This window comes from Molossus molossus, unplaced genomic scaffold (assembly GCF_014108415.1).
Source record: "Molossus molossus isolate mMolMol1 unplaced genomic scaffold, mMolMol1.p scaffold_m16_p_4, whole genome shotgun sequence".
Lineage (NCBI taxonomy): Eukaryota > Metazoa > Chordata > Mammalia > Chiroptera > Molossidae > Molossus > Molossus molossus.
Window position 1 is genome coordinate 65761747 of NW_023425377.1, and position 18589 is coordinate 65780335.

Consider the following 18589-nt stretch of genomic DNA (forward strand, 5'->3'; position numbering starts at 1 on the left):
ACGATGAATGTGGCGGAAGCTGTCGCGCAGGTCTCCGGTGAGGCCAGGGAACCCAGGATGCTGTTGTAGTGACCCTGCTGCGCCGGAGAACTCAGGCTGCGACGCCCGGCTACGGCCTAGGAATCCTTATTTCTTCTCCCAGACGGGGCGTGGCCTAGTCAGGTCGCCTAGGTCCTTGCATCAAAAGACCTCCCGTCACCTTCCGTCTGGGGCGATGCGCAAGGCAGTCAAGCTCCGCAGGAATCCGGGTCACCAAGCTAATCCCTTTTACCCGTTTTCTCCCCCTTCGGGTCTGTGCCGGCAGCCCAGGGCTACATGGTCAGGGCTTGGTACAAGAACTTGGCTGGGGGCAGCTGCTGCTCAGATTTGGACTCGCGAGGAGCCACCCCAACCAACCCCAGGCACGGATTCCACTCCTTGGTGGTGGTCGGAAGCCCTTTGGTAATAGCCTCTCATCAGGAACTGGGCCATTCAAAGCGATTATGAGTCACAAAGCTCTAGGGCCTCGGGGGTCCATCCCAAGGCCGGGTGACGCCCGCGGGGACCCCACCCCGAGGTGGGGTGACGCCCGCACTCACTTCACAAGGCAGAAATTGTTACCTGGGTAATAAAAGGCACCGCGGCGGCGGGGGCCCGGGAGTGGGCACATGGGGGTGCGGGTGTGCAGGTGCCAAGCGCCATGGGTTAGGCCCGAGATCGGAGTCCGGCCGCCCCCCGACAGCAGCCGCCTCCTGCTCCCCGTGCGCCCCAGGCGCCACCATGTCGGGTGACAAACTCCTGAGCGAACTCGGCTATAAGCTGGGCCGCACGATAGGTGAGGGCAGTTACTCCAAGGTGAAGGTGGCCACTTCCAAGAAGTACAAGGGAACGGTGGCCATCAAGGTGGTAGACCGGCGGCGCGCGCCGCCTGACTTCGTCAACAAGTTCCTGCCTCGGGAGCTGTCCATCCTTAGAGGCGTGCGGCACCCGCATATTGTGCACGTCTTCGAGTTCATCGAGGTGTGCAACGGGAAGCTGTACATCGTGATGGAGGCAGCCGCCACGGACTTACTGCAGGCCGTGCAGCGCAACGGACGCATCCCTGGGGGGCAGGCCCGCGACCTCTTCGCACAGATCGCCGGCGCCGTGCGCTACCTGCACGACCACCACCTGGTACACCGCGACCTCAAGTGCGAAAACGTGCTTCTGAGCCCTGACGAGCGCCGCGTGAAGCTCACCGACTTCGGCTTCGGCCGCCAGGCTCACGGCTACCCTGACCTGAGCACCACCTACTGCGGCTCGGCAGCCTACGCATCACCGGAGGTTCTCCTGGGCATCCCCTATGACCCCAAGAAGTACGACGTGTGGAGCCTAGGCGTCGTGCTCTACGTCATGGTCACTGGATGCATGCCCTTCGACGACTCAGACATCGCCGGCCTGCCCCGGCGCCAGAAGCGTGGCGTCCTCTACCCAGATGGCCTCGAGCTGTCTGAGCGCTGCAAGGCCCTGATCACCGAATTGCTGCAGTTCAGCCCGTCAGCCAGACCCTCGGCGGGCCAGGTAGCGCGCAACGGCTGGCTGCGCGCGGGGGACTCTGGCTAAAAACCGGAGTTCCCCACATTCCCGCCGCCCCAAGCGCGGCTCACACGCGAGAGGCGCGCTTCCAGAGTCCCGCGAAGCCGCCGCGCGCGAATGCGCATGCGTTCTTTCCCCTTCCCCTCTTCCTCGACGGCTGGGGCAGCAATCGCCCCTGTTTGGAATCTAGTTCCTCCATGATCCAGAGAGCAGGACAACGCATGCGCATCATCGATTCCCCTCAAGAAGGCCCTGGGAGGGGGCGAGACCAGAGGATGCGGAAGCATAGCGCCTATGCGGAGTGAGAGTCGGCTGTGCGGAAGGAGGAGGCTACTTGGTGGAGCTGAGGGCGAGGGTACCCACACTGAGTGCGTCCGTTCCCAGCCTGCCGCGCAGGTCGCCGCGGGACGGCGCGCTCCGGGCACCACCCGCGTTGTAATTTGCAATAAACTCGCTCTACCTCGCTTCTGGCTCCCTTTTACGGAGCGGGGGTGGGGGTGGGGTGTCGCTCTCTGGAAGGCAGGCGCGGGCGCTCCATTTTAAAGAATGGTTCGTTAGGGTTCTTGCTAGTTCTCAAAAGGGAATTAAGAGGATTCGAACCAGGACATTTTTGGCAAACCCCCCCCCCCCCCCCCCCCCCGCCAAAAGAAGTAGCTTTGAAGTTGTTTCCGGGGTCGTGATGGTCCTGGGAATAGAAATGTTGGGGTGGGGAGCAAAGACCCTGCACCCTGCACGTTTTAAGAAGGGAACGGCGTGGGTGGGTGGGGAGGCCCTCTCTGAGTGTTTATAAATGAGGAAATTGATGTCCACACAGATGTCAACTGCCCAAGAACACAGCTGGGATTTCAACCCAGATATAGCTGAAGTAGGGTGGGGAGGTGGTGGAAGCTCTCCTTGGTAAGAGCCCCATCCTTAATGAGGGTTAGAGTCTAGTGGGGTGGGTCAAGGCTGGGGCCTAAGCCCACTGGACAAGCTGATTCGTTCAGTTCTCTTTTCATTCATGCATTTATTGAACTGCTGGGTACCAAGCTCTGGAACTCAGCAAAGAGCCTTAGATCCATCCCTACCCTCTGTGAGGAGGCAAGTGAAAAGTCAAGTAAAAATATTGTGTGGAAATCTTTTAAAAATTGTAACGTGTTAAATGCTGAGGGATTGAAGCAGATATTTGAACTGAACCCTGAAGGAATCAGCCACTGGAAACAGCAGAAAGTTTCATGAGTTCCCAAACAGAATGGAACTGGTGTGTTTGAGTAATGCCAGGAGGAGCTCCTGTGGTTACAGTAGAGAGGAGGTGGAGAGATAAAGGTGTAAGTCTGGAAAGGGGACCCCATATGGCCTGGGGGAGTTTGGGGGTTATTTTACTACAATGAGGTTACTGGTATGGGAAACGTTTCCCTAGTCCTTAATCCTGTCTACCTCCATCTGAGGCCCATGACCAGTCTAAAGAGACTGGTCAGCTTGTGGGTCTGATAATGCCCTACCCTTGCTCACTGGCCCTCCATGGCTCTCAGATGCCCTGGGGATTAAGTGCCAGCTCTCCCCTCACCCTCTTCAAATCAGCTGTGGCCCCACCCACCTCACTTTGCAGACCAGGAAATAGGCTAAGAGAGGGGAAGTGCCTTGCTTCCAATCCTGGCTTGTTCACATTTGAACTGAGACAAAAAAAAAAAAAAAAAACCCTTTGGCCCTGGCCGGTTTGGCTCAGTGGTTGGAGCGTCGGCCTGTGGTCCAGAGAGACCCGGGTTCGGTTTTCGCTAAGGGCACGTACCTCGGTTGCAGTTTGACCCCGGCCCTGGTTGGGTTGTGTGGGTGAAAACCACTCAATGTGTCCCTTTCACATTGATGTTTCTCTCTCTCCTTCCCATTCTATCTGAACGAAAAAATGTCCTCGGGTGAGGATCAAAACAAAACCAAAACCCAACCCTTTGGTTTACACTAGAAGGGTTCCTCTCCTGATCTGAACCATACCTCAGGCTCTGCACCTGGAAGGAAAATGGGGGCAGGAACACATCCTTGAGGTTAGGAAGGGCTGTGGCTTCCGGGAGGACTGTACCTCAAGCCTTCTCAAGGCTCCCACTACACTCAGAATAAAACCCACATCCTCACCTGTTCCCTGTCCAGCCACACTGCCTTTCTTGTCCTCCAGATGCCAGGCTTGGTCACAACTCTGAGACTTATCACTGGCTGTTCCCACTCCCAGCAGTACTTTTTCCCTTTCCATTCAAGACTTGGCCTCCAAGTTCACCTCCTTCCTGTCATTCCATTCTTCTCCCTCTTTTTTAAAAAATGTTTTGATTTTTTAGAGAGAGAAACATCGATGTGAGAGAAAAATCAATCGGTTGCCTCCTGCACACCCCCTACTGGGGATGGATCCCGCAACCAGGGCATGTGCCCTGACCAGGAATCAAAACAGGACCTCTCAGTCTATGAGACAATGCTCAATCCACTGAGCCACACCAGCCAGGCAGTTCTTTTCCCTCTTTGCCATTGTCACAGATTTGATCCCAATGCCTGTGGTGTGGCACATGCCTGTTTCTATTCCTCACTGATGAATCTGCATGAGCAATGGGCCAAGGTCTTTTTCCATGCTATGGCTTGGTTTAGAAGGGACAAAGTCTCAGGGAACCAGGGTGAGTGTCCCATTTGTTAGCTGGAGAAACAGACTCACCCTCGGGTCCACTAAGGAGCCTGTGGCTGATCCAGCAAAGACTTCTCCCTTAACAAAGGGTCACCCTGCTGCACTTACCCAAAGTTTCCAACCTGCCCAGTAGCTGGACTAAATAATAGAGGAAAACCAGAGCCAAGGAGACAAAAAAATATATACACACGCACACACACAGAGTCAACACATCATGTCCCTCATAACACCATGTATGGCCATTGACTCCAGCCTCTGTTTATAGAACTACTATTCTGGTTTGGTGGTCAACGTTTGGTTTTACATTATTATAAAAAATTTAGTCACAATAAATACAAGTGACAACACCCACCAAAAATACCTCCCAAATACCCTGCACTAATGTAACTGTTTATTATACTTTCTTTGTTAAGGATGAGAAAACTTTAGCTGTCTTTTTTTTAAAAAAAAAAAAAAAAAAAAAGCTCAGCCCAGGCTGGTTTGGCTCAGAAGTTAGAGCATCAGCCCATGGACCAAATGGTCCAAGTTTGATTCTTGGCCAAGGGCACATACTTGGGTTGCAGATTCGATCCCTGGTCCCAGTCGGGGGTCATGCGGGAGACAACCAATTGATGTGTCTATCTCACATTGATGTTTGTCTCCCTCCCTCCCTTCCATTCTATCTAAAAATCAATGGAAAAATATCCTTGGGTGAGGATTAACAAAACAAAAATTAAATTTAAAAAAGCTCAGTCTGAGTTCTATGCAAATGTCACGTGCAGCATAACTCGGCATCAGAAGGAAACAAAACCCTATGTAGGAGTAACAAAAACCATTATTTCCATTATTTATACCCTGTGAAACACATGGCAGGGCTATATAGTCGCCTCTTTCATTCCCTCTGCACTGGGGTGAACTTTTTGCAAGTCTTGGATGACAGACAGAACCCAAGACAGCTGGGAAAGGGCCATTCTCTGCCTTGTCAAAGGTGTGAGTCCTGATGTCAAACTTGGGACAATGAGGATCAGAGTCCCCATGACATGCGCAGGATGGCCAGAGCCATGGGAGGCTCCAAGGGGACATGCCTGTATCAATGCACATAAATATATACACACTCAGCCATTTCAAACCTACTCCCCCATCAAAATGGGGAATAAGCTTTGTGAACCCCATACCCCAGTCCACAGAATGACTTTTTTTTTATCTTCATCCAAGGATATTTTTCCATTTATCTTCAGATAGAGTGGGAGGGGGGGAAGAGACAGAGAAAGAGAGAAGGAGAGACGCACATCGACTGGTTGCTTCCTGCACAACCCCGATCAGGGCCAGGGCCGGGCCGGGGACGAACCGCAACCGAGGTACATGCCCTTAACTGAAATTGAACCCATGACTCTTCGGTCCAAGGTCTGACACTCCAGTGGCTGAGCCAAACCGGCCAGAGCTCGGCTGACATTTTTTAGAAGTGATTTTTATTATCAGATAGAAAGTTCTTTTTTAAAATCCTCTTCTGAGGATACTTTTTTTTGCATTTATCTTCAGATATAGCAGGAGAGGAGGAAGTGAGAGAAACATCGATGTGAGAGACACATCAAGTGGTTGCCACCCACACGGACAAACTGAAACCGAGTTATGTACCCTTAGTGGGAACCGAACCCAGGACTCTCCAGTCCACGGGCTGAAGCTCTGACCTCTGAGCCAAACCAGCCAGGGCAGAAAGTTCTTTTTTCTTTACTTATTTTTAATTTTTTTCTTTATTGATTGTAGAGAGAGGAAAGGAGAGGGAGACAGAAACATCGACGAGAGAGAACATTGATTAGCTGCCTCCTGAATGCCCCCACTGTGGATTTGGCCCACAACCTGGGCATGTGCCCTGACTGGGAGTCAAACCGGCGACCTCTTGGTGTATGGGTCCATGCTCAACCACTGAGCCACACCGGCCGGGCGAGAAAGTTCTTTTTTAAAATTTAATTTCAGAGAGAGGGGAAGGGGGAAAAAACGAGAAACATTGATTGGCTGCCTCCTGCATGCCTCCTCCCCGCCAACCAGGGATCAATCCTGAAACTCAGGCATGTGCCCCAACCCAGAATCAAACCCATGACCTCTTGGTGCACAGGATGACACTCATCTAACTAAGCCACACCAGCTGGGCCATGGCTAACATTTTTAAGTTTCCAGTTGCAGTCAGGAGTTCATGTCACAGGTAACTAGAGACCATTACAATAGTCATTTAGGCCTAGGGGCTCCTACATTCTCACTGCTCCTGGGAACCAGGTCCTCTCAGCCCTGACACTCCTGGGGGAAACCAGGACCCAAGCACTGTGGCAGATTTTGAGTGGGTGAGCTTTGCTGCTGGGAGAACACCTTTATTATTAACACCCTCTCCTAGTATATCCAAACTCCACACCCAGAGAGGTATTTAATGATGCCTTTCCTGTAACATTTTTAATTCTATCAATTAACCAGCCATTTAGAGCTTATCATGGACGTTACACTGCAAAGTGGAAAACTGAAGAAAAAAGGGGGCTAGGAATTTTTTTTCTTTATTGATTTTAGAGAGTGAGAGGGAGACAGAAACATCACTGAGAGAGAACATCAACTGCCCGCCTCCTGCATGCCCCCCCACTGGGAATTTGGCCCATAACCTGGGCATGTGCCCTGACCAGGAATGGAACCAGTGACCTCTTGGTGCATGGGTCGATGCTAAACCACTGAGCCACACCAGTGAGGCTGGGAGGGAGGGGTGGTAGGAATTTTAAAGCATAAATAAACTAAAGATTAAAGCCTCTCACATCCTTGACCTCCTTTTGTGCCTGGGGCTGCAGGGCTGGAGAGAAGGCAAAGCCAGGACCCAGCTGTCCTGTTTTCTGCCAGAGGTGGTCTGGCCAGGCAAGGTGAATTGAGAAGTGGTCTCTGAGCGCAGTTTATAAGCCAGGTTCTGATGGGACTGGGGACCAACATATGCCCCCGAGTCACAGACCCAATCAACTTGGCTGGGTGAGGGGAAATAATCATGGTACACCCCTCCAGTGCAAAAGTGACCTCAGCCCTGACACCTGATCCAGTTAGTTATTGCACAGAACTGAGGTTTGTTTGCTGCCAGTGGCCAGCCCAGTGCTCATTATTACAGGTTTTGGTGAGTTTGGCCCATGTACCTGAACAGAGAGGGCTAACAGCTCAGGGTAGTATAAGACAGGTATTTATTTACCAGGCACACAAAAAAAATGCAAGAAATAGAAATGCTTGCATACTCTTGAGTTTTTGGTGTATAAACATATCCTTTCCCACCACTTCTGAATGTTAATTTCCCTCCAATCCCTGCATCTTGTAATGAAAGCCACCCTTCCCTGCCCTCCCCTCCTTTAGCCCATGTAACTTAAAACAAAAATCAATGAGAAATTTAGGGCTCTACAGAACAAAAAATTAGAACATTTTGCAAAACTAGGTCTTCTATCGCTTGTCAAAAATGTTTTCTAAACACTGATATTCACACAACATGAGAAGGGATTAAATGAGCCTTTATTAGAATGTTGAAGCAGTGTGTTCAAAGAAGGCAGCCCTATAAAATAAGGATTTTAAATTAAGTCCCTAACTGCATGAACAGGAAAACCAGGGCAGGGGCTGAAGTAGGGAGCAATATACCCCCTCTCGAAGTCAACACATGCATGTGCACACACATGGGGCACCCTCACATGTGCATGGAGCTGGCCCTGTGTACATCACACACACGATATCATCTGCCTTTCCTCATGGAACTGATTTTTAAGGAGTGGGAGAAACCAAAATGAAATACAACTAAGAGCAGACCTGATCCTTTGTAAGACATTTCTGTAGACTCTAAAGAAGGTTAAAAAAAAGTCTGAAGGTGAACACTGGCAGCATGGCCCTCCTTTAAGGGAAGGTTCTAAACTAGACCCAAACGGAAACCCTAAAGTCTGTGGGGGGCAGGGGTATCTCCCCACCTGACACACCTGATGGGAGCATAGGCCAGGACACCTTGGGATGTTGTCCATCAAAATAAGTAGGAAAAGAAAAGAAAAAAATTTAATAAAATAAACCACAACAACAAAAACACAATATCCTGCCCCTCCAACTCCTTGCTCAGGCTCTGTATGTTGCTGCCATTTCTCTCTTCCCTTCTCCAAGGGCAGCATCGTGGCTTTCAGGATCCCAGGCGCTCTGGCTGGGTCTGGATTGCAGTTTGTTCTTCTGCTAAGTGTGGGAGGTTGGGGGGGGTCTCCAGGACGAGCAGCAGCACAGACCTTCCGCTGGAGCAAATGAGGGCTGGTCAGTCAGCGGCCCATCCTTTGGAGCATGGGGGCCGTGCTCGGCAGGAACCCCTGGGTCTATATGGTTTACTTTCAACTCCATTATCATGAGGTGATTTAAAAAAATTGTCAACCTAGAAACTGCTGTGAAGGCAGTCAAAGATTGGGAGGCTAAGAAGGGAAAAAGCAAAAACAAAACAGTCCGCTCAACTTCAGAAGCCCCGAGCTCCGGTCTTGCCCGAGTGTGTCACAGTGTCCAGGCCACCCATGTGCCCTGAGGGAGCTGAAGAGGAGGGCGGGAGCAGAACCAGCCCCCGAGGTCCAATTTTCTGCTGGTGTTGGGCAAACTAAAGGCAAAGAAAGGAGGAAAGCCCATGGGAAAGGTCCCCCAGTGATAATAATCCTCATCCACCTGTGAAGTGGCCCTCCAGCCACAAAACTTTGCAGCCAAGAATGGAGGGAGCTCTTGCTTCCGCAGTGTAGCACTCACTTGCTCACTCTTTTGGGGAGCAGGGTGTCTTCCCCAGTGAGCAGAGGGTAGCGGGCCAGGTGGGAGGGAGGAGGGAGCCTGTTCTCCACTGGGCCGGCACGCACTATTTCCACGTGGCAGACTGGGGGATGGAACGTGGCGGGATCATGTCCAGGAGGTACTCCCGCTGGCGGTCCACGGCTGAGGAAGTCTTGTGCACTGCCAAGCTCGGGCTGACAAACGCAAGGGCCCCACCTACAACAGAACAGAGCAACAAGGTGAGATGGCCCCATTCAAGGGTAGGCTCCCAGGAGGACACCAGCCTTGATGAGGCTAACTGAGCATGGGCAGCAAAAATCCTGGCCTCAGAGATGAAGAGAATTGAAAGAATAATCTCCTTTACAATGTTCGCAGCCTATGCCACAGTAACATAGATCCCATTAGCTAACTGAGCGCTCTATAAACTGAGGTGGTCACCACGGTGCTGTGTAGAACAGTGAAAAACCACAATTGACTGAACTGTGCAACCTGGGAAGTCAGTATAACAGAGTATCACGTAGCCATCAAAAAGGATAGGGTACGCCCTGGCCAGTTTGGCTCAGCGGTTAGAGCATCGGCCTGCGGTCCGGAGGGACCCGGGTTCGGTTCCCGCTAAGGGCACGTGCCTCGGTTGCAGTTTGTCCCCGGCCCTGGTTGGTTGTGCGGGTGGCAACCACTCGATGTGTCCCTTTCACATCAATGTTTATCTCTCTCTCTCTTCCTCTCTCTCCCTCCCACTCTACCTGAACAAAAAAAATGGAAAAATGTCCTCAGGTGAGGATGATTAAAAAAAAAAAAAAAAGGATAGGGTAATAGCCTCTCATTAAACCATTCAGAGGGACACAGAATGGCGAACACAGCATAATCCCTTTGTACAACACTCATTTACACACGTGACGTGAATGAAGAGGCAGACTGAAAGAGGTCCCTAAGTGCTGCATTTGTTTTCCTGGGGTATAAAAGTACCAGTCATTGCCATCATCTTCCTTTTTCATATTCTCTAAATTTCCCCAATGAACTAGTATCCCTTTTTTTGTTGTTAATCCTCACCCAAGGATATTTTTATCCATTGAATTTAAGAGGAGGGGAGGGAGGAGGGAGAGGGGGGAGAGAGAGAGAGAGAAAAAAAAACATTGATATAAGAGAGACACATTGATTGATTACCTCCCACACGCGCCCTGACCAGGCCAGGGATCAAACCTGCAACCCAGGTACATGCCTTAGACCGGGAATCAAACCTGAGACACTTTGGTGCTTGGGCTGATGCTCTCTCTAACCACTGAGTGCAACACCGACCAGGGCTAGTATCACTTTTAGAACTGGAAAATGAAGAAATAATCCACACACACCGGCACACTTAGGTTTGTGGCTGGCTTGGCAAAAGGACTGCCCTGGACCCACAGTTGCAGCAGGGACTTCCCAAGAGTTGTTTTTTTTTTTTAAATCCTCACTCGAGAACATTTTTTGTTGTTGTTGTTCAGATAAAGTGGGAGGGAGAGAGAGAGGAAAAAAAAAAACATCGACATGAAAGGGACATATCGAGTGGTTGCCACCTGCGCAACCCATCCAGGGCTGGGGACAAACCGCAACCGAGGTACAGTGATACCTCGGTTCTCGAACATAATTCGTTCCAGGAGGACGGTCGAGAACCAAATTGTTCGAGAACCGAAGCAATGAAACCCAATAGGAAATAATGGAAACTGGATTAATTCGTTCCAAGCCCCAGAAAATGCCTATTTACTGGCCTAATTTGTATATAATATGTAGAAAAACATAAGTCTCAACAAGAAATAAAAGTGTACAGTATGTATTAAAAAAAATAAAATGTACTGTAAAGTACAGTAAATTGTGTTTCATTTACTGTACCTGTACCAACCTTTATTGTCTTGAAGGGGAGTCCTCTTCAATAAAAACAGAGGGTAACTGCTCTTCGGGTGTTTCTGTTCTCTGTATCTTTTGCTGAGGAGAATCAGAATCTTTCTCTGCAGTTACTTGTCTGATTTCTTTACGGAAGAATTTTTCAATTGTTTGCTGTTTTTTTCTCCTTTCAGAAATTTTGCGGAAAGTGGACATAACATTGTCATTAAAAATGTTAACTGCTCTATTTGCTACCACTTTATCAGGGTGATGTTGTTCAACAAAGTTTGCGATTTCTGCCCATTTTGCACACATTTCATGAATAAGGCCACTAGAAATATCCTCCACTCTCTCCTCTTCTTCAGAAGAAATTTCTTCCACCATATCCTTCTGCTGCTGTTGTTGTAGGTGCATCAGTTCCTCGGCAGTTAACTCAGCAGCGTGACCTTCCACAAGTTCGTTGATGTCATCTTGTTGAATGTCAAGGCCCATGGTCTTTCCTATGGCCACAATATCATCAACTACAGCAACATCTTCATCAACGACAGGAGCTGACTCAGCTTCTAAACCCTCACTGTCCCTTTCGGGCCATAGTTTTCGCCATGCCGCATACAATGTGCGATGAGTGACATTACTCCAAGCAGTGTCAATCAAGTTTACACAATTTAGGATGTTGAAGTGTTCTTTCCAAAATTCCCTCAGAGTTAACTGTGTGTCATTTGTCACTTCAAAGCACTTCCGGAAGAGGGCCTTTGTGTACAATTTCTTGAAATTGGATATGACCTGTTGGTCCATGGGTTGCAGAATAGGGGTTGTATTGGGGGGTAAGAATTTTACTTTGATGAAGCTATAGTCATCAACTAGATCTTCCTCTAAAGCTGGGGGGTGAGCAGGAGCATTGTCCATCACTAATAGACATTTTAAAGGCAATTTTTTTTCTGCCAGGTATTCCTTCACTCGAGGTGCAAAAACTTCACGCACCCACTCTGTAAAGAATTGTCTGGTAACCCAAACTTTGGTGTTAGACCGCCACATCACAGCCAATTTACTCTTTATTACATTGTGCCTTTTGAATGGCCTGGGATTGTCTGAATGGTAGACAAGCAAGGGTTTTACCTTGCAATCACCACTTGCATTTGCACAAAACAAAAGAGTAAGCCTATCTTTCATAGGCTTGTGCCCTGGTAGCGCTTTCTCCTCTTTGGTTATGTAGGTGTTGGCTGGCATTTTTTTCCAGAATAATCCGGTCTCATCGCAGTTGAACACCTGCTCAGGAACAAACCCTTCTGCCTTGACATAGTCACTAAATTCTTTAATGAAGTTATTAGCAGCCTCCTGGTTTGCACTAGCTGCTTCCCCATGCCTAGTGACGCAATGTATGCCACTTCTATGTCTGAAATTCTCAAACCAACCTCTGCTGGCTTTAAACGTGAAAGCACCTTCACCACTTGTACCAGGTGTTTCTTTGTTCAGATCACTGAATATTTGTAGTGCTTTCTCACAAATAACGACCTCATTGATGCTGTCACCTGCTAACTCTTTTTCTTTAATGAAAATAAGGAGCAGCTTCTCCATTTCCTCCATTATCTGAGGCCTTTGCTTAGTTATCAGCGTTACACCTTTGGCAACATTGGCAGCCTTTATAACAGCTTTATTCTTAAGGAAAGTAGAGATGGTTGATTTTGGCACGCCATACTCAGCAGACAGATCCGAAACACGTGTGCCCTGTTCATATTTGGCAATGATTTCTTTCTTCAGCTCAATAGTTGTTCTCACAGCTTTCCGCTTACCTTTGTCTGCATTACCACTTCTGGCTTTCTTTGGACCCATGTCTAAGGGTTAAATTCAGTGTAAAGCGTGACTCTCTCCACAAAGCGTGACTCTCTCTCTGCACTCACACTGATGACGCAAGCAAGGCGCGCTGGGCCGAATGAACGCCATTCGGCTCAACTCGGCTCATCTCGGAAGTTCGAGTTCCAAATATTTGTTCGGATTCCAAGACAAAAGTTTCTCGAATCTCCTGGTCGAATACCGATTTGGTCGAAAGTCAAGGCGCTCGAGAACCGAGGTATCACTGTACATGCCCTTAGTGGGAACCAAACCCGGGTCTCTCTGGACCGCAGGCCGACGCTCTGACTGCTGAGCCAAACCAGCCAGGGCTCCCAAGAGTATTTTTTTTATTTTATTGTATTTATTTATTTTTATTATTATTTTTTTTTAATCCTCACCCGAGGATATTTTTCCATTTTTTGTACAGATAGAGTTGGAGGGAGAGAGAGGAAGGGAGAGAGAGAGAGAAACATCGATGTGAAGGGACACATCGAGTGGCTGCCACCCGCACGACCAACCAGGGCCGGGGACAAACTGCAACCGAAGTACGTGCCCTTAGCGGGAACCGAACCCGGGTCTCTCCGGACCGCAGGCCGACGCTCTAACCGCTGAGCCAAACCGGCCAGGGCCCAAGAGTATTTTTGATGGAGGTTAATATACTTTGTGGAACAAGGATTCTGAGGTCTAAGGCACTAGGGAGCCCTCCCTGTATATTCAAGGTAGCACCACCAACTAGATCCTGCCCAGTTTCCCTCAAACCACCACCTAGAAACCTAGGGTAACTAGGAGCTCTGGCAAAACTCTCCTAGGAAATGTAGCCTCTAAGCCTTGACATTTTTACCTCTAATATGACTGTTGAACACAGAAACTATTTTTTCTTTCATATTCCCTTTCAAACATCACCCTTAAGTGCACACACGGCTGCTGTTAGTGTACACATACATAAAACTCATACTTGAGCCCTGGCTGGTTTGGATCAGTGGTTAGAGCGTCGGCCCGCGGTCCAGAGAGACCCGGGTTCGGTTCCTGGTAAGGGCATGTTCTTCGGTTGCAGTTTGTTCCTGGCCCTGGTTGGGTTGTGCGGGTGGCGGCACTCGATGTGTCCCTTTCACGTCGATGTTTCTCTCTCTCTCTCTTGCTCTCTCCCCTTCCCGCTCTAGCTGAATAAAAAATGGAAAAATGTCCTCGGGTGAGGATTAAAAAAACCCAAAAAACTCATACTTGACTTTTCCCACTTATTTCATATACTTTCAAATTTCCCACAAAAGGAATTTCTAACCAGCCTGTGATTCTTAGTTGTATGTGTCTTACACATGCTGAGTGAAAGTATCTGTGCCTGGTGTGTTTACAGATTCTCTCTGTTTTCCAGGTGGTCCAAATTTTTCTGCAGATGAACATCTTTCCTGTCCTAAGCTCCTCTCCTGTGGGAGACTCTAAGACTTGTACAGCAGACTCCTGTGTTTTGGTTGCACAAATAGCTTGCTTTCCCAGATCTGACTAGGGTTCCTCCATGATGGTGATTCTTCTTCCTACAGGTGAATGGCATGCACTCACTCCCACAAATGAGTTCTCTCACCTGTCTCCTTAACTCAGCCTTTTGTGCCTTTTTTCCTTTTGTTGTTAACCCTCACCTGAGGATATTTTTCCACTGATTTTTAGATAGAGTGGAAGAGAGGGAGGGAGAGGGAGAGAAATATCAATGTCAGAGGACATAGCAATTGTTTGGGGCTGGGGATTGAACCAGCAACCCAGGTACGTGCCCTTGACCAGGAATCAAACCAGAGACCTTTTGGTCTGCGGGTTAATGTTCTAACTGCTGAGCAAACCTGATCAGGGCTATGCCTACCTTTTACTTTCCCATTTTTGTCCATGTTTTGATTTGTTTTAAATTCTCACTCAAGGATATTTTTCTATTTTTCTTCAGATAAGAGTGGGAGGGAGGGAGGGAGGAAGAAAGAGAGAGAGACACATCTAATGGTTGCCTCCTGCATGATCCCCACCAGGGCTGGGAACTGCACTACAACAGAAGGACATGCCCTTGACCGGAATTGAAACCACAATTCTGGTCTGTAGGCTGATGCTCTAACTACGGACCAAAGGGTCATGGGTTCGATTTCCGGTGAGGGCACATGCCTGGGTTGCATGCAGGCTTGATCCCCAGTAGGGGGCATGCAGGAGGCAGCCAATCTACGTTTCTCTCTCACATTGATGGGATGTTTCTATCTCTCCCTTCTTCTCTCTCTAAAAAAATCAATAAAAACATATTTAAATCCCAGACCCTACTCCTTACATTCTTGTTTTATTTTGAATTTTGACCACCTGATCTGTCCAAGCCAAAAGAAGGTGGGAAGAGTGGCCCACAAATCATGGAATAAAGGACACTGTCTGGGTAAGCAAAAAGTAGTATAGCAGAAAAGGTATAAGCTAACAGTAAGAACAGGTGTTCCCTATGGCGGGATAGGGCTGGGCAAGGGGGTGGGATGCAGCAGCAAGATGAGCATCTGTGCTGACAGGAGTCCACTGGATGGTGTGGATAACAGTGCCTGAACTGGGTTTGTCCTACATTTCGTGTGATTAGGATCTACTCAGGGCTGCCACTTGCTCAAGGCATCCTATTTATTGAACAACAGATTCAGCCAAAAAGTTGGAGGTAGGCAGGTGTTCTCAGGGAGCAGGTCTGGGGGTTCAGGGCCCTTTATGCCATTTCCCTTCACCCTGTGTACATGCATATCTTTGTTAAAATAAGGAAGGAATGAACCCAACCATGGCAAAGCCCCTACTTTGAGGCCCTCAAGGGTTGCCTACCTGTACTCAGGGGTGCCTTCTTCCAGTTGGAGGCGGCGTTGCCCTTGCCAGAACTAACGGCTCTCTCGGAATGTCTGCCGGTCCTGCTGACGAGAGCTGTTGCTGAAGCTGCATTCTGCAGTTTTGGCGACTGGCTGAATGTGTGCAGGACACCTCGGGGCGTTGTGGCCGAGCCCCGGGAGAGCTGGCTAGAGGCCTACAGTGAAAAGAGGGTGCAATGGCTCATGTGGGAAAAGAAAAGGAAGAAGGTGAGATGCTCAGTGCAGCCTTTCCTTGCTGCAGCTGACCTCTTCCCACCCACACAGAGTCCCTAAAGTCCAAAATCAGGAGACCAGTAAGTTACACCAAGGGGACAGGGGAAGGAAAGAGGGAGAGAGAGAGAAACAGATAGGCGCAGGCAGCTGACGTGGTCACGGTCTGGGGTGTGAGGGCTGGTTGGTGGTGCAGTGCGGGGGACTTCCAGCACTGCAGTTCTGACCTGTAGCACAGCCCCGTTACTCCAGTCGCGGGCCTCTCCTGAGCGGAACGCCAACTTACGCCGGGGTTTTATGACCTACACAAATGGGGGTTGAAATCAAGATCAGCACCATCCACAGGCCAGCCCAGGGTGACCTAGAGTGACCAAAGGGCAGCAGCTATGGCCACACAAGGCCTAGTCCCCACAGGACAGGTAGTTTCCTGAGGGTAGTGTGGCCTCTCACTATGTAGGAACCTTGAGAAGATGTAGTTATTAGTGAATTACAAATGACTTCCAAGGATACAAATAACTGCCAACAGAAAGCTTTGGATCTACAGGGGGTGGGAAAGCACATCATCAAAAAAAGCAGCCAAAATAACTTGATTTCAAACTTCCTTCTCTCCTTAGTTTAGCTAGAACATTTTTTCCAAATGACCCTTTTGTATCTCATTGTGGCTTTCAGAAAAGTCTTTATAGACAAGAAGCATTTGTCTGCAGCACACTGAACTTGTGAAAGCTACAAAATCTAAAAAAACTGCAGATTAGTAGTATTTTCACCACCAACCACCTTCATTAAACACAATTTAGACACAGTTATCAAGGCAGATACTCGCTGAGTGTGGGACAGAATGCCAGAACATTTTGCCTGCTAGCGACAACTTCCCTGCCAGGAAGGGTGAGGCCCCAGTCCAGTTCCCAGGCCTCCAGGTAACGACTTTGGCTCCTAGACAAGGACTCACCTGCTTCAGAGAGGGATGCGGGGCAGTGGTGGGCTCAGCTTTGGCCTGCACAGGAGCTGCACCCTGCTGCAGGAGGCGCTGCTCAATCTCCTGCTCCTGCTGCAGTGCCTTCACAAAGGCAGCTTTCAGCCTGCTTGTGTGCTCCACCTTGAGTGCCTTCTTCTGGTTGGACGCCATGCAGTTTTCACACATGATGGCGCCACCCTTCTCCTCCCGCCAGCGGCACGTGAAGTCCGTCTTGCACTGTGCACACATGTAGGGCTCCCGGGACAGCACGACGGCAGCTGATATCCTGCCCGCTGTAGAGAGAGACGGTTGGGCTCATGTTAAAGGAACAAGATACCAGTAAGAACCCCCACCACCCAGAATGCAGGATAGAAGGGCAGGACCCCAAGCCATGAGGCTCAGTGGCTATCAGAATACCAAAGCCTCAGTAGGTGCCAACTGTATGCAGACACTGGGTCAGCCTTAGGGAAGCTTTTCAGGCTGAAGCTTTCTTTGAAGATGCCGTGGGTCAGGTATCCATGGTATGAACTCTCAAAAACATTACATGGTGCCATCAGCTTGGCTTTTCCCAATGGCCTTGCCCACCTACAGCATAGGATGGGGAGGCATCTTGTCCTGACTTGGCCTCCTGCCTGTCTTTCTTCTACTGGTCTTGTAATAGCTCTTTTGCTAATAATATTACCTCATCACATAGAAGACACCAAAGGGAGCCAGACACACACCCAGGCCGTGTCAGAGCCTGTCAGCCCCCTCCCCTGTTACTTTGGACCAGTTACAGCTATGCCACCTCCTCCTCAGCTAGGAGCATCTGAAAAGATCACACAGTAAGAGGGTTCAGGCTGGCTGCTCAATTGATGTCGCTACTAGATCCATTTCAGGGCACAAGTGTCCCCAGTTCATTGTCTGGTGGAGGCCTTCTAAGGGCTAACACGGCCTCCACCTCCATTTCCAATACTGTTTTTTTTTTTTTTTTTTTTTTTTTTTTTTTTTTTTTTTTTTTTTTATCCTCACCCGAGGACATTTTTGCAATTTTTGTACAGATAGAGTGGGAGGGGGAGAGAGAGAGAGAGAAACATCGACGTGAAGGGACACATCGAGTGGCTGCCACCCACACGACCGACCAGGGCCGGGGACAAACTGCAACCGAGGTACATGCCCTTAGCGGGAACCGAACCCGGGTCTCTCAGGACTGCAGGCCGACACTCTAACCGCTGAGCCAAACCGGCCAGGGCTGTTTTTTTTTTTCTTAATCACTATATAGTTTATGCCTTATTCCTAAAACTTCCTAACATGCAGGTGCATTTTCTAAACTGCTTTCAAAGAGGGTGATTTAGTGAGCCTGGCTTAGGTGTAGATGTCCCTTTCCCATCTTGGGGGCTCCAAACACTCAAGGCTCTGGAAAGTTCCACCTCTGCGATGACTTCCTGTCTGGAAGCAAAGCCTGTCATGTCAGTCTCCCACAGGCATTCCTCCTCAGAACACATCAACATCACAGTACCGCTGCTTGTCCCCCTGGACCACGCATGTGGGGACCTTGAGCCTCACCAGGGCCTGGCTCTCTGAGGGCCCTAGCAGGAAAGGTATCTGCAATGTGTTTAAGTAGCTATAAGACCTCTGACCTGGCAGGGTGGCTCAGCTGGTTGTAGCATCGTCCTATACACCAAAAGGTTGTGGATTTAATTCCTGGTCAAGGCAAATACCTAGGTTGTGGGTTCAATCTCTGGTTGGGGTGCATACAGGAGGCAACAGACTGATGTTTCTCTCTCACAATGATGTTTCTCTCTCTTTTCTCTTTCTCCCTTCCTCTCTCTCTCAAATCAATAAACATATCCTTGGGTGAAACAGAAAGCTATCAAACCTCACTGCAAAGCAGAACTGATGACGAAATCTCATCCATAATACTCAATCTTTAGGGCAGCTCTGGGTACACTATAGGTGCACAGACATGTA

At 49.2% G+C, this 18589-nt stretch overlaps 2 protein-coding genes across 9 annotated transcripts in view; one reads left to right on the forward strand and one right to left on the reverse strand.

The window, feature by feature from the left end:
* The first annotated feature begins 4 nt into the window (after positions 1-4).
* Positions 5-1581, forward strand: TSSK6 (testis specific serine kinase 6). The gene has a single exon (XM_036241682.1). It carries the CDS (start codon positions 760-762, stop codon positions 1579-1581), a length of 822 nt encoding a protein of 273 aa, XP_036097575.1. The 5' UTR covers positions 5-759.
* A 6088-nt stretch (positions 1582-7669) lies between these two features.
* Positions 7670-18589, reverse strand: part of GATAD2A (GATA zinc finger domain containing 2A) — a 110905-nt gene continuing 99985 nt past the window's right edge. For all 8 annotated transcript variants that reach the window (XM_036281716.1, XM_036281717.1, XM_036281712.1 and 5 more), the window contains 4 exons: positions 16634-16932; positions 15915-15989; positions 15437-15632; positions 7670-9160 (listed from right to left, as the gene is read on the reverse strand). In XM_036281716.1, the coding sequence (XP_036137609.1) occupies positions 9030-9160; positions 15437-15632; positions 15915-15989; positions 16634-16932 (701 nt within the window). In that variant the 3' untranslated portion in view covers positions 7670-9029. The remainder of the gene's footprint in view (positions 9161-15436; positions 15633-15914; positions 15990-16633; positions 16933-18589) is intronic.